This window comes from Somniosus microcephalus, chromosome 30 (assembly GCF_052327205.1).
Source record: "Somniosus microcephalus isolate GS21.2 chromosome 30, FLI_Smic_1.0, whole genome shotgun sequence".
Classification (NCBI taxonomy): domain Eukaryota; kingdom Metazoa; phylum Chordata; class Chondrichthyes; order Squaliformes; family Somniosidae; genus Somniosus; species Somniosus microcephalus.
The window spans coordinates 16,433,429-16,448,646 of NC_141016.1; the positions used below are offsets into that span (position 1 = coordinate 16,433,429).

At 45.3% G+C, this 15,218-nt stretch overlaps 1 protein-coding gene across 5 annotated transcripts in view; it reads left to right on the forward strand.

Annotated features, from left to right (window-relative positions):
* The first annotated feature begins 614 nt into the window (after window positions 1-614).
* Window positions 615-15,218, forward strand: part of LOC147097960 (glycerol-3-phosphate acyltransferase 1, mitochondrial-like) — a 35,833-nt gene continuing 21,229 nt past the window's right edge. For 4 of the 5 annotated variants that reach the window (XR_015074249.1, XR_015074248.1, XM_085971063.1 and 1 more), the window contains exons 1-6: window positions 615-845; window positions 11,468-11,559; window positions 12,386-12,511; window positions 13,132-13,205; window positions 14,364-14,471; window positions 14,593-14,721. Coding sequence is in view for 3 of the 5 variants with exons in the window: in XM_085971063.1 (XP_085827189.1) it covers window positions 11,482-11,559; window positions 12,386-12,511; window positions 13,132-13,205; window positions 14,364-14,471; window positions 14,593-14,721 (515 nt within the window). In the remaining 2 variants the exon portion in view is untranslated. The remainder of the gene's footprint in view (window positions 846-11,467; window positions 11,560-12,385; window positions 12,512-13,131; window positions 13,206-14,363; window positions 14,472-14,592; window positions 14,722-15,218) is intronic. The other variant, XM_085971065.1, reaches the window with a different exon arrangement.

The window sequence follows — 15,218 nt, forward strand, 5'->3', positions numbered from 1 at the left end:
GCCTCTCTGCAGCCACTGGCCCCCGACATGGTCAGCAACACCATTTTCCTTCAGCAGCTCTCCTTCACTGCCCACCTTTGTGGGATTGCCCTTGCTTGTAATGGCGTCATTGTTTCTCATGAATTTGTGTGGCTCGATGGGACGCAAATGAAACATCATTCCAAAAAAAAATTCTGTTGGGGAAATATAAAGCCATGAGCAGCAGGAGTTTGCTCACATTGGATGAGCCGCAACATAATGGTACGTTTGAATAAACCTATAATTTCTGACTTGGCGACAGAAAGCTGAAGACTTCTTTGATTTTTAATCAAATTTACCGGTGACAACCTCTCATCAGATACTGGGTTTGTTGTAAGATGGGTAGGGTGAGAAACTTTAATAGCAAGAAGTATATCACTAATTAAACACACATTAAACACACTCAAGAACTTGCACACTCCCAATGCCAATCCCCAATCTGCCAAACCCAACCAGAAGTATAGGACGAATGTAAAACACACCAAACAGACTAAAGAACATGCACACTGCCAGTGTCAACCACAACCAGAAGTATAGCACGAATGTAAAACACCCATTAAACACATGGAAGAATGTGCACACTCACAGGGCCAACCCCACCCTGCACGGTTCAGGGAGGGTCAATTGCAGCTCAACGCTTTGACCAATGAGGAGGCTGCGCGGGATGGCGCGTGTGTGCAGTGGCCAGTGTCCGGCGGCGCGCGGATGGTGGGTGAGGGAGCTCGAGACCTCCTGGGGCAGCGTGTGGGCCTCATCGGGCGGCTCCTGGAACCTCGATCGCTCGCTCGCGAATCGGTACCGTAGTGGTCAGCGGCTGCACTAGTGGGGTGAGATGAAGGGTCGGCACTGGCCTGGCCTGGGGTGGGGTGAAGAGATGGCACGGGCCTGGCCTGGGGTGGGGTGAAGGGTCGGCACTGACCTGGGGTGGGGTGAGGAGATGGCACGGGCCTGGCCTGGCCTGAGGAGACGGCAAGGGCCTGGCCTGGGGTGGAGTGAAGGGTTGACACTGACCAGGCTTGGGGTGGGGTGAAGGGTCGACACTGACCAGGCCTGGGGTGGGGTGAAGGGTCGACATTGGCCAGGCCTGGGGTGGGGTGAAGGGTCAACACTGGCCAGGCCTGGGGTGGGGTGAAGGGACGGCACTAGCCTGGGGTGGGGTGAGGGGACGGCACTGACCAGGCCTGGGGTGGCGTGAAGGGTCGACACTGGCCAGGCCTGGGGTGGGGTGAGGGGTCGACACTGGCCAGGCCTGGGGTGGGGTGAGGGGACGACACTGGCCAGGCCTGGGGTGGGGTGAGGGGACGGCACTGACCAGGCCTGGGGTGGGGTGAGGGGACGGCACTGACCAGGCCTGGGGTGGGGTGGGGTGAGGGGACGACACTGGCCAGGCCTGGGGTGGGGTGAGGGGACGGCACTGACCAGGCCTGGGGTGGGGTGAGGGGACGGCACTGACCAGGCCTGGGGTGAGGTGACGGCGGTGGGGTGAGGGGATGGCACTAGCCAGGCCTGGGGTGGGGTGAGGGGACGGCGGTGGGGTGAGGGGATGGCACTAGCCAGGCCAGGCCAGGCCTGGGGTGGGGTGAGGGGACGGCACTGACCAGGCCTGGGGTGGGGTGAGGGGACGGCACTGACCAGGCCTGGGGTGGGGTGAGGGGATGGCACTAGCCAGGCCAGGCCTGGGTGGGGTGAGGGGATACTGATTCTCGTGTTTACGCTGCAGTTGCTGAAGATTAGTTATAAACCCTAATTTTTTAAGTAGGTTTACCGACTTCTCCAGTATTATCCTGGATTCACCAGGAATTAAAGATTTAAATCCAGGATGCTGCTGCAAGCAACCCAGGAGAAAAATCGCAGTATGGGCATTAGAAAAATTGTTTTATTTTCATTTTCTTTGAATGCTTTTGATAATTAGTTACAAAAATATTGGAGATGGAAAAAATATTGTTTGTCTGGGCGAATGGTCAGATGATGAAGCTGCCATGAATACATCCAAGAAGAGTTGGTAATCCTAACAACCTGCATCTATGTAGTGCCTTTAAAATGGAAAAACGTCCAAAAGGGCATCATAGAGCCGCCCTAAAATAAGTGAAAAAATTCACTCTTTTTATTTTAAAAACTAGGGTTTTGGTTTGGGATTCATATTTCAGACATTTCTACAGTCCACTCACAACCTGGGTGGCTGGCAGTTCAAGTGACTGCCCAAGGCTCTTGCCCAGCAGTAAGTAAAGAAACCCAGTCAGATGTTGGTTGACGTTTTCCTGATTCACCACTTTGCCTTGTGGAAATTGGGCATTTAAGCTCTGCTAATGGATGTGCTGCTGTCCTCTTGTAAGCGTAAAAATATGAGCACTGCTTTTCAGAAACGGAATTGTTTTTATCAAAAGCATGAATTGACCATAAAAGCTCAGCACTGCAGAAAATCTTGTACTAGCCACAGAGGGCCTGGATTGTGATATCAAGCATAATTAATGTTTCTATAGTTCCACAAAGTACATAAAATTGCTGTAAAATGTATCTGACCTGAAAAGATGTGGAAAAGATGACAATCTATTGCACAAAATGGTCACAAAATCAAAGAAACCACAATTCACAAAGTGCAGTTGACTTGTGTGCTTGATTGCCAAATCTTTCAAGTTTGTTCATGAGAGAAATCCCTTGTTTTAAGAGTCCAAACTGGTTGGTAAGTATGGCATTAAAAAAAAACTATATTACAGCATAAGTAATGTACAAGCACTTGAAGCTTAATCCACCCGTTGATAGCAATTTAGAAGGTTCTGTAATCTTGTGCTGTAGTGAAAGATTGCTCTGGTATGTCCTATCCACAAAAAATTAGTTAAACCTAACCTGGCCAATTACTGCCCCATCAGCCTCCCGATCATGAGTGAAGTAATGGATGCAGTCATTAATAATGTCATTAAGCAACACTACTCAGCAGTAACCTGCTTACTGATGATCAGGTCGTCTTCAGACTTCATCACAGCCTTGACCCAGACGGATTCAAGAACTGAATGCCAGAGATGGGATGAGAGTAGCTGCCAATGGCATCAAGGCTGCATTCAACTGAGAATGACACCAAAGAGCCCGAGCAAAACTGAAGTCACTGGGGTCAAAGGAAAATTCCTCCAGTGGCTGGAGCCACCCTGACGCAAAGGAAAATTGTTGGAATCCAGTCATCACAGGTTCAGGATATCACTGCAGGATATCCTTAGGGAAGCGCCCGTGGCCCAGTCATCTTCAGCTGCTTCATGACCATTCCTCTATCATAAGTCAGGAATGGGGCTGTTTGCTGACGATTACCCTGCTAAGTTCCATTCACCGCTCCTCTGATTATGAAGTAGCCCATGCCAGCCAACAGGAGGACCTGGATAACATCCTGGCTTGGGCTGACAATTGGCAGGTAACATATATGCCACACAAGTGCTAGGTAATGACCATCTTGAACAAGAGAAAGTCCAGCCATCTCCCCATGACCTTCAAATGACTCCATAATAACCGAGTCCTTCAACTTCTTGGGAATCATAGAATGTTTACAGCACGGAAGAAGGCTATTCAGCCTGTCGAGCCCGTGCCGGCTATCTGCAAGAGCACTACAGCTAGTTCTACTCCCCTGCCCTTTCCCCGTAGCCCATCAAATTTCTTTCTTTCAGATACTTATCCAACTCTCTTTTGAAAGCCGTGATTGAATCTGCCTCCACCACCCTTTCAGGCAGTGCATTCCAGATCTTAACCACTCGCTGCGTAAAAAAGTTTTTTCTTGCGTCACCTTTGGTTCTTGCCAATCACCTTAAATCTGTGCCCTCTGGTTCTCGACCCTTCTGCCAATGGGAACCTCTATCTGTTTCCCTCTATCTGTCTGGACCCCTCATGATTTTGAACACCTCTATCAAATCTCCTCTGCTCCAAGGAGAACAAACCCAGCTTCTCCAGTTTAACAACGTAACTGAAGTCCCTCATTCCTGGAATCATTCTCGTAAATCTTTTCTGCACCCTCTCTAAGGCCTTCACAGCCTTCCTAAAGTGTGGTGCCCAGAATTGGACACAGTACAATATAAGTTATTAATATTTATCAAGAAAAGCAGTGGTCCTAGAACCGACCCTTGGGGAACACCACTGTGTACCTTCCTGCAGTCCGAAAAATAACCGTTCACCACTACTGTGTTTCCCATCACTTAGCCAATACTGTATCCATGCTGCCACTGTCCCTTTTATTCCATGGGCTTCAACTTTGCTGGCAAGCCTATTACTGTATGTGGCAATTTGTCGAACGCCTTTTGGAAATCCATGTACACTATGCCAACTGTATTACCCTCATCAACCTTCTCTTCATCAAAGAACTCAATCAAGTTAGTTAAACACGATTGCTTTGTGCATTGAGTGCTGCTGGAGTTTTGCTAAGTGGGAGAAAAATCATTTAAGTGTATTTTGTGAATTTTAGTGTGTTAAGAAGTCAATTATTTGAAGTAAGTTTAATTTTTTAAGGGTTTTTTAAACTCTTGGGCAGTTTAAACAGGAAGTAGAATCCAGGTATAAAAGGGGAGGGGCTAGTGCGGTGCACGGAGTGCTTTGTGCATTGAGTGCTGCTGGAGTTTTGCTAAGTGGGAGAGTTCGGATAAGTGGGAGGTGAGGGTGTGTTTTTTGCTCTGTTTTATTCCCCACTCCCAGGCTTAGACAGCACTGCGGAGGCGGAGTAGCGAGACGAGTCAACCAAACAGGCTCCACAGACAGTATTCAAGGAGGAGGTTGGTGATCAGCTGGTTGGTTGGTTTTCTTCCTTCTCTTCTCTTTCATACCTTTAAGTTGGTAAGTCCTATTGAATAGTGGTGTGATATTATCATATATATCCGGGCAGGGTCTTCATAACTAATAATAAGAAATTTAATTAATTATATAGAATGGAGCAGGTGATGTGTTACTGTTGCGAGATGTGGGAGCCGGTGAACCCCATTGAGGCTAACGGTGATTACATCTGCGACAAGTGTTTGCTGCTAGAGGAACTCAAGTTCCATGTTACGGAGCTTGAGACCGAGCTTCGGACACTGCGACACATCAGGGAGGGGGAGAAGTTCCCGGACTCTATGTTTCAGGAGATGGTCACACCTATGAAGTTAATTACTGCAGATGTAGTCCGTGGTCAGGGACAGGACGGTGTGACTACGAGTGAGGAAGGTACAGGGATCCAGGATGTAGTGTTGAAGGAGACGCAGCCCTTGTTCTTGTCCAGCAGGATCGAGGTTCTTACTCCCTGTGAGGGCAGGAGCGGGGACTGCAGGGAGGATGAGCAACCTGGCCACAGCACCGTGGTACAGGGGGCCATTCAAGTGGAGGGAGTAAAAAGAAATGTTGTAGTGGTAGGGGATAGTATCATTAGGGGGATAGATAGGGTTCTCTGCAGTCAAGAGCGGGAGTCCCGAAGGCTGTGTTGCCTGCCTGGTGCCAGGGTTAAGGACATCTCTTCTGGGCTGGAAAGAAACTTGCAGTGGGAGGGGGGGATCCAGTTGTCGTGGTCCATGTTGGTACAAACGACGTAGATAGGACAAGGAAGACGGTTCTGTTAAAGGAGTATGAGCAGCTAGGGGTCAAATTAAAAAACAGAACCTCAAGGGTAATAATCTCTGGGTTATTACCTGAGCCACGAGCGAATTTGGCTAGGATAAATAAAATTAAAGAGTTAAATGCGTGGCTCAAAGACTGGTGTGGGAGAAATGGGTTTTGCTTCTTGGGACACTGGCACCAGTACTGGGACAGGAGGGAGCTGTTCTGTTGGGACGGACTCCACTTGGCCAGTGCTGGGACTAGAGTCCTGGCGAATCATATAACTAGGGCTGTAGAGAGGGCTTTAAACTAATTAGTGGGGGGGAGGTTTCTAGAGAGCAAATAATAGAAATGACAACAGAGAAGGTCATAGACTTAGGTAGCAGTGGGGGAATTAAAAAACAGAATGTGTCAGGAAGGGACAGAAGGTATGGAGTAAAAAGTAAAGTACTAAAAAGGGAAAAAACAGGAACTAAGTGTTACAAAACATATTTGAAAGTTCTTTATCTGAATGCACGTAGCATTCGTAACAAAATGAATGAGTTAACGGCACAAATAATGACATATGGGTATGATCTTGTGGCCATTACAGAAACATGGCTGCAGGGTGACCATGACTGGGAATTAAACATACCAGGTTATTTAACAATCAGGAAGGACAGGCAGGAAGGGAGAGGAGGTGGGGTGGCTATGTTAATAAAGGAAGGAATCACTATAATACAGAGAAATGATATTGGGTCAAAGGAGCAGGATAGTGAAACAGTTTGGGTGGAGGTAAGGAATAATAAGGGGAAAAAAACACTAGTGGGTGTAGTCTATAGGCCTCCGAACAGTTGCAACTCTGTTGGACGGAGTATTAATCAGGAAATAGTTGAGGCTTGTAATAAGGGAACAGCTATAATTATGGGGGATTTTAATTATCATATTAACTGGACAAATCAAATTGGGCAGAGCAGCCTTGAGGAAGAGTTCATTGAGTGTATTAGGGATGGGTTTCTTGAGCAGTATGTAACTGAACCGACCAGGGGGCAAGCAACCTTAGATTTGGTCCTGTGTAATGAGACAGGATTAATTAAAAATGTCCTAGTAAAGGATCCCCTTGGAATGAGTGACCATAACATGGTTGAGTTCCATATTCAATTAGAGGGTGAGAAGGTTGGATCTCAAACAAGCGTGCTGAGCTTGAATAAAGGAGACTATGAAGGTATGAGAGCGGAATTAATTAGAGTGGACTGGGAAAATAGATTAAAGGGTAAGATGGTACATGACCAGTGGTGTACATTTAAGGAGTTATTTTACAACTTCCAAAAAAAATATATTCCACTGAGGAAAAAAGGGTGTAAAAGAAAAGATAGCCATCCGTGGCTAAGTAAAGTAATTAAGGATAGTATCCGACTAAAAACAAGGGCATATAAGGTAGCCAAATCTAGTGGGAGGATGGAAGATTGGGAAGTCTTTAAAAGACAGCAAAAAATAACAAAAAGATTGATTAAGAAAGGGAAGATAGATTATGAAAGTAAATTAGCAAAAAATGTAAAAACAGACAGTAAAAGTTTCTATAGTTACATAAAAAGAAAAAGGGTGGCTAAAGTAAATGTTGGTCCCTTAGAGGATGAGACCGGGAAATTAATGGTGGGAAACATGGAGATGGCAAAAACACTGAACAATTATTTTGTATCAGTCTTTACAGTAGAGGACACTAAGAATATCCCAACACTGGACAAACAGGGGGCTCTAGGGGGGGAGGAACTAAATACGATTAAAATCACTAAGGAAGTGGTACTTGGTAAAATAATGGGACTCAAGGCGGATAAATCCCCTGGACCTGATGGCTTGCATCCCAGGGTCTTGAGGGAAGTAGCGGTAGGGATTGTGGATGCATTGGTAATAATTTTCCAAAACTCACTGGACTCAGCAAAGGTCCCAGCAGATTGGAAAACTGCTAATGTAACACCCTTATTTAAAAAGGGTAGTAGGCAGAAGGCTGGAAACTATAGACCTGTTAGCCTAACATCTGTGGTTGGTAAAATGTTAGAGTCCATTATTAAGGAGACAGTAACGGGACATTTGGATAAACATAATTTAATAGGGCAAACTCAGCATGGTTTCATGAAGGGGAAGTCATGTTTAACAAATTTGCTTGAGTTTTTTGAGGAAGTAACATACAGGGTGGATAAAGGGGAACCAGTGGACGTAGTGTATTTAGACTTCCAAAAGGCATTTGACAAGGTGCCACACAAAAGATTATTGCTCAAGATAAAAAATCACGGGATTGGGGGTAATATTCTGGCGTGGGTGGAGGATTGGCTCTCTAACAGAAAGCAGAGAGTTGGGATAAATGGTTCGTTCTCAGATTGGCAACCAGTAACTAGTGGTGTTCCGCAGGGGTCAGTGCTGGGTCCCCAACTCTTTACAATCTATATTAACGATTTGGAGGAGGGGACCGAGTGTAACATATCAAAGTTTGCAGATGATACAAAGATGGGAGGGAAAGTAGTGAGTGAGGAGGACATAAAAAACCTGCAAAGGGACATAGACAGGCTAAGTGGGCAGAGATTTGGCAGATGGAATACAATACTGGAAAGTGTGAGGTTATGCACTTTGGCAGGAAAAATCATAGAGCAAGTTATTATCTTAATGGCAAGAAACTGGAAAGTACTGTAGTACAAAGGGATCTGGGGGTCCTGGTGCACGAAACTCAAAAAGTTAGTATGCAGGTGCAGCAAGTGATTAAGAAGGCCAATGGAATGTTGGCTTTTATTGCTAGGGGGTTGGAATATAAAAACAGGGAGGTATTGCTGCAGTTGTACAAGGTATTGGTGAGGCCGCACCTGGAATACTGCATACAGTTTTGGTGTCCATACTTAAGAAAAGACATACTTGCTCTCGAGTCAGTACAAAGAAGGTTCACTCGGTTAATCCCGGGGATGAGGGGGTGGTCATATGAGGAGAGGTTGAGTAGATTGGGACTCTACTCATTGGAGTTCAGAAGAATGAGAGGCGATCTTATTGAAACATATAAGATTGTGAAGGGGCTTGATCGGGTGGATGCGGTGAGGATGTTCCCAATGATGGGTGAAACTAGAACTAGGGGGCATAATCTTAAAATAAGGGGCTGCTCATTCAAAACTGAGATGAGGAGAAACTTCTTCACTCAGAGGGTGGTAGGTTTGTGGAATTTGCTGCCCCAGAAAGCTGTGGAAGCTACATCATTAAATAAATTTAAAACAGAAATAGATAGTTTCCTAGAAGTAAAGGGAATAAAGGGTTACGGGGAGCGGGCAGGAAATTGGACATGAGTCTGGGTTCGGAATGGTCATGGCCCTGTGGGTAGTGGAGCGGGCCCAGGGGCCGTGTAGCCTTGTTCTGCTCCTACTGTGTTCTAATTCTGTTAGATTTCAGGAGATGGTTTTATTCCTGTTCCTGGTTGGGGTGGAGATCGCCTTTACAGAAGGTAAGTACTGTAGAAAATATAGGGACAGAGTGATCTCCTGGAAGAATTTCGATCGCCTAGATGGGTCGGAGAGGAATTTCCCAGATTTTTTTCTCCCAAATTGGCCATTGGGTCTTTATCTGGTTTTTCGCCTCTCCCGGGAGATCACATGGGTTCGGGTGGATGCAGAGTGATAGAAGATTTGAGGTTAGGATCAGATCAGCCATGATCTTATTGAATGGTGGAGCAGGCTCGAGGGGCCGATTGGCCTACTCCTGCTCCTATTTCTTATGTTCTTATGTTCTTATGATTTGCCTTTAACAAATCCGTGCTGGCTTTCCTTAATTAATCCACACTTGTCCAAGTGACTGTTAATTTTGTCCCTGATTACTGTTTCTTAAAGCTTCCCCACTACCGAGGTCAAACTGACTGGCCTGTGGTTGCTGGGTTTATCTTTACACCCTTTTTTGAACAATGGTGTAACAATTGTAATACTCCTGTCCTCTGGCACCACCCTCATATCTAAGGAGGATTGGAATATTCTGGCCAGTACCTCCGCGATTTCCTCCCTCATTTGCCAGAAGCCGAATTGGGATAGCCGTATCAATGCTGTGGCCACGAGCAGGGCAGCGGCTAGGTACTCTGCAGCTCACCTCTTGATCATCTACAGGCTTATTTCAGGAGTGTGATGAAATACTTACCACTCGCCTGGTTGAGTGCAGCTGCAACAACACACGAAGCTCGACACCATCCGAGCAGTTTGCATAATTGGTGCCTCTGCCATTGGACTCGATATCCACCACTGGTGTACTTTCTCTGCAGCATGTACAATCTACAGGGTGCACTGCTACAACTTACCAAGGTTACTTCAACAGAGTGTCCCCACATTGCAATATCCATGACTGAGAAGGACAAGAGCAGCAATGTTATGGGAACACCACTTCCAAGTCTCTCAGCATCCTGACTTGGATGTATACCCTCATCCTTCATTGCTGAGTCAATATTCTAGAATTCCCTACCTCACCATCACCACAAAGACGTTAGCAATTTAAGGAGAAGGCCCACCACCATCTTAGGGCAACTAGAAATGGGCAATAAATGCAGATTTGCCAGCATCAACCAAATTCTGAGACTTTTTTTAAATGGCATAAATTATTCTGCCATTCACATGTAGGAATTGGGCATTGTCCTCCTTCCATCCTCAGATTACTTGTCTTCATTCTGTTTGCTGAATCCAACTCTTAGACAATTAACCTCTCGGAGAACAGTGTTGAGGCATAAGAGGATGGTAAATCCTTTGAGCAGGAACCAAGGTAGCTATTGATGGGACCAGATTCCAATTTGGAAGGTCTCCAACAATATACCCACCATATGAGACTGGCACTAATCCCTGCGCCCCATTGTCATCCCATAATGTGTTAGAAAAGATGTGTAGTCTGGTACTGCCTAGGAATACAATGACATAGGAATCTTCAGGTCTGGAAAAAAACACTTCACTTCATCTGGCCAACTCTAGTGTCTAGAACATACTCTATTTCATGATATCCCTTTGTTAATATGCAATTGAATGGTAATAGTTGTGGAGGAGGATGATTGGTTTCTCAAGCTGTTGTGAAACCTGGAACCTGCTCCACACAGTGGAATGCTGCCAGTTTGAGCCTCCACAAACCCTTGGAAATACTGTAGTTGTCCTGAGGATTCAGTTCTTTTATGGCTGAGGTGCCCCCCCCCCCCCACTCCCCTGTAGACTACGACTTTGTGAAGAACCCTGGAAAGCGTGGAGCCTTTCAAAGCTGCTGTGCAAATCTGTAAATGGAACACAAGCATTTTTAGAATGCAGGTTTGCTTTGAAATCGCTCTTTCATTGAGGCACATGTCCTTCCATGAGCAGCCAGAGTTACTGTAGCATTGTAACTTGTACAGAATTTTTTTTTTTTTTCGCCATCTGTCTCCTTTCTCCTGAAGGCGTTGAATCTTTGCTTGGGTATGTTTGCACAGGTACAGCTTGCTCTTCAGCATCTTGCCATCATTTTGATCTGTTTTTATACAGAATGTGGTCAATTTAATTCAAGGAGACATCACAGCCAAGCCTGATCCTATCCTTGCCCTTTTTCCACATGTGACCTTCCAGCAGGGATTGCTGGATAGTTATGAGGAGAAACAATACCACTTGACATTTCTCTTTGCTGAGCCAATTATTGCCGAGTCCTGTGCTTTCCATTGTTACCCTCTTGGTTGCAGTTGTTAGTTTCTGTTTAGTTGTGTATGGTACTCTTATCCTCTGTTCACATACAGGGACCATACAATAACGTGGGAGAAGACTATCTGTATCAACACCCAGACTTCGAGCCAGTCCCCCCTTGCGTCATCTGGTTTGTAAATTTTCAGCCAAGGGAAACAAAGACTGATGTGGGCATTAACTTACTCATTTGCAAGGAGTATCTATTACTGTAGTAATTGCTATTCTATCAATTTTCCCCTCAGTCTGGACCGATACCATGGCTTTAGAGCACGATAGGGGTGATGAACTTGTTCAGGTCTCGGCTCCGAAAGAATCAACTGAATTCATCAATAAAGTAAGTTCTTTTTCTTGCTTTTATTGTACTACATCAGTTAAAAGAAAGAATTGCCTTTATCCAGCACCTTATTGTAAATGCCTCAACATGTTCCACATGCAATTGATTGCTGTAAAGTGCAGTGGCTGCTGTTATGTAAGCAATCCTGACAGCTAGGTTCCTCTGTTGCCATTTAGAGCTCCTTTAGACACATCGTTTGCTTTATTTGTCCTATTACCACCCCCTTTTGCCTTGCATCATCAACCCTTTTGTCATTTTATCATTCCTGCCTTCCACCCTATCACAGATCTTCTGTTTTGTTCTTTCTTTCCTCCACCCCCCCGCCTCCGTACTTGTTTAAAACTGGTGCATCGCTAACCTTTTCCAGTTCTGACGAAAGGTCATTGACCTGAAACGTTAACCCTGTTTCTCTATCCATAGATGCTGCCTTATCTCCAGTATGTTCTCTCTTTATTGTTGAAAATGCTAATGACAGAAAATGCTCTACCAGAGTAAATCTTGGTCTCAGCAGTTTGAGAGAAGGCACTCTCGTCAGCATTCTTCTGTAACATTCTTTTATTACCTGCTCAACAGTCGATGCAACTGCAGAGTTCTTTATTAGCTAATAATTAAAAATGTATCTTTATATTTTATAACGGTACTTTTTGCCATCATTTCTGAAAGATATGTCTATGCTGCGATACCGTCTCAAACTAGAACAGCTGTGGGGAGTACGTTCCAGTCCTTATCCTTTTTAAGTAGGCACATATTCTAATATTGCTATGTTGTGAATGAGCGCTGACTGTTGTTCCTCAAGGAATAAAACTTGTATTTGTTTTTCTCTTAGGTGGATCACAGTGGCCTGTTACCAACTCTGGCTTTAAGCCCACCATCTGGAGGGGTCAGTCTCCTCTTGGGGAATACTCGACCGTTCGTGGGACGCTGCTGTTACATCTGTGCACCCCAAAGCTGGGTAAGAGGAATGCACGCACTTGGAGGGGAATGGAGCCCTGGATGCTTTGGAGCTGATGAACTTTCAGAAGACTGTGCAGCACTGAGACAATTGTAGCAGGCTGGGGGGGCGGGAGGGGAGGGAGACTCATTTTAACTTAGTGCATCAGAGCCCTGATGAAAGGTCATCGACCTGAAACGTTAACACTGTTGCTCTCTCCACAGATGACCTCCTGAGTATTTCCAGCATTTTCTGTTTTTATTTCAAATTACCAGCATCTGCAGTATTTTGCTTTTGTATTAAAGTTAATGAAGTAACCTTCAGAAAAAAAACAAGTATTTTTGGTGTTAATTGCAAAGTTATTTTCTAAGATATTATAAATTATACAATGTTTGGCATGGTATTCAACATTCTGCATTTTTAAATGGAACTACTCACCCTGGGACAGCACTGTTGCACATTGGATTTTACCTCTGTACAATCTTTTTACATTTAATTTTTATTTTATTCCCTCCAACTTCATGCATCAACATTTCTCCCGTGGTTGTCATGCATATGTCAGCCTCTTAAGCACTTGCAGCTTCTTTACCTTGCTATCATGGATGCAGCTTCCCACAATAAAACTTATCTCTGTGTTTCAGGGCTTGCTTTTCCATAATTACTTAACCTTGCTGGGATTTCGAAATGCTATCCTTGTTACTGAGACACAGACAAGGTACGTTGATAAGATGAGGTTGCAAACAAATTGCTGTTCTTTGGATCAAAAGGATAAAAGATGAAGAGTTTTTTTTACTGTTTTAGGTCTTTTCTCATAATCACCCCCAGAGCTACCAACAATTTCCATGGGAGTTACAGTGCACTAGCTGCATAAATGCTTCCCAAAGTTTGTCTGAGTGCCAGGGTTAGGTTGAGCAAGCTGCAGCTGCCTATATGTCGGGGTGCTCTAGTAGTTCCCACCTGTACACACTGCTATCGGCTGTATGAGACCTTTGGGAACATGGCTCCTGGCTAGCTTCAGAAAATGTGCTAGTCTCAACAGCCTGCACAAATCTGAAAATCCCACAGCGCCGTTCTAGATTAGACCATAGATGCTAGGAATATGACAAATGTTGACATTGTTGTCCTAGTGCGTTACATTGGTCCTGTGTGGTGCACAGTGTCCTCTCGGTTGTGGGATGAAGATGACAAGCTAACTGCTTCATTGAGAGCCTGTACGTGTGCCATTGTACAGTAACTAGGCCGTGATGCAGATTCTGGCAGTTAAAGCTGGGGTTTTGGCGCGTGAGAAACACGTGCGCTAACATTCAACACATGGACTGCAGCAGTTGACGAATGCGGCTCACCACCACCTTCTGGAGGGCAATGAGGGATGGGCAGTAAATGCTGGCCATGCCAGCGACGCCCACACTCCATGAACGAATAAAAAAAATTGTAAACCAGAAGCAGATGTGTAACTTAGAGCTTATTGCTGCCAACATGCTACAGGCTGCTTGAACCATCAAACAGTAAAACGAGGAATTATACTGACTAATATTATTCTCTGTAAAATGCAGGACCTTGCACAATGAATGATGCATTTCTTGCTATATTATGATGATTAAGTGAGCAAAATGAATTGGGACGAAGTTGAGCTCAAGATGTTTGTAATCTAATACCGTCCGTGTCAATAATGAGTGCTTTTCATGTTGCTATTACGTGATGTTATTTTTCTGCCTGTGTTTAACATCAAGCTCCACAGCATACATATAAGTTGCTCATCCACCCTCCCTCTATTCCACACAGTTTTGAGGTTAATGAGCAGTTAGCATATTTAACACTGAGCCGTGTGTGGGTGATGTATGTGAAATCGTCCTTTCCCATCCTGCTTTTACAGGTACAGAGGTTGGCTGGCTCGGCGCCTCTGCTATTTCCTGTTTGTTGATGAGCGCACAGTTTACCCAGATACCCCCTTTCTGGAGCACAAAGTAATCAACAGCGCCAGGTAAGAGATCTAATGGTACAGATGCTAATTCCACGGGACTATTCTCCCACGGCCTGTCTTTCCCTTCCTTTCATCCTTTGAATGAGGTTACTAGTGGTAAAATAACTGATTCTGCTTGTAGAGTGCAGGATGCCGTTAAGGAGAACTTATCCAACACCTCTATATCTGACCAGAAGTCACCTCATAACTTGAGGAACGCGCTGGGAATCTTGCACCAGATCCAAGCTACAATCTCGCCCCTCTTCCTCAGGTATGGGATGGTTTCATGACTGTGTATTTTGCAGAGAGGTAACGAGCTGGTCATTGGAGTTGATGAAACACTGTGCCAACAATGGTGCACTGCTGCTGCAAAACTCGCGCTGGAAGAAATGTTCCTGGCCATACTTGCACAGTTTCCACTAGAAAAAAACCCTGAGCCTTCAAGAAAAGGAAGGTGACCGCTGTTGGTGCCTAGCTTACTAATGGCACCTGGGTGGGTCGACCTGCCACTAGAGTTAGGATTTGTTCCATTTGGTTCTAGATACCCCTGCAAGGCAATTCCCTTTAATGAGTAGGAGAGTCCCAACTGGGGACTCTAGGAAGTATGGAAGCTTCTCTGTGCAGACTTTAGCAGGTTAAACTCCAGCAGAGTGCACTTGAGGGGTCCTCAAGCCTTGGCTGTGCCAATCTGTGCAATGTCTCTTGAATTTGGGCAAGTGGGGTGTGTGTCCTTATGGAGTGAGTGTGTTTACATTCTGTGTTGGGCAG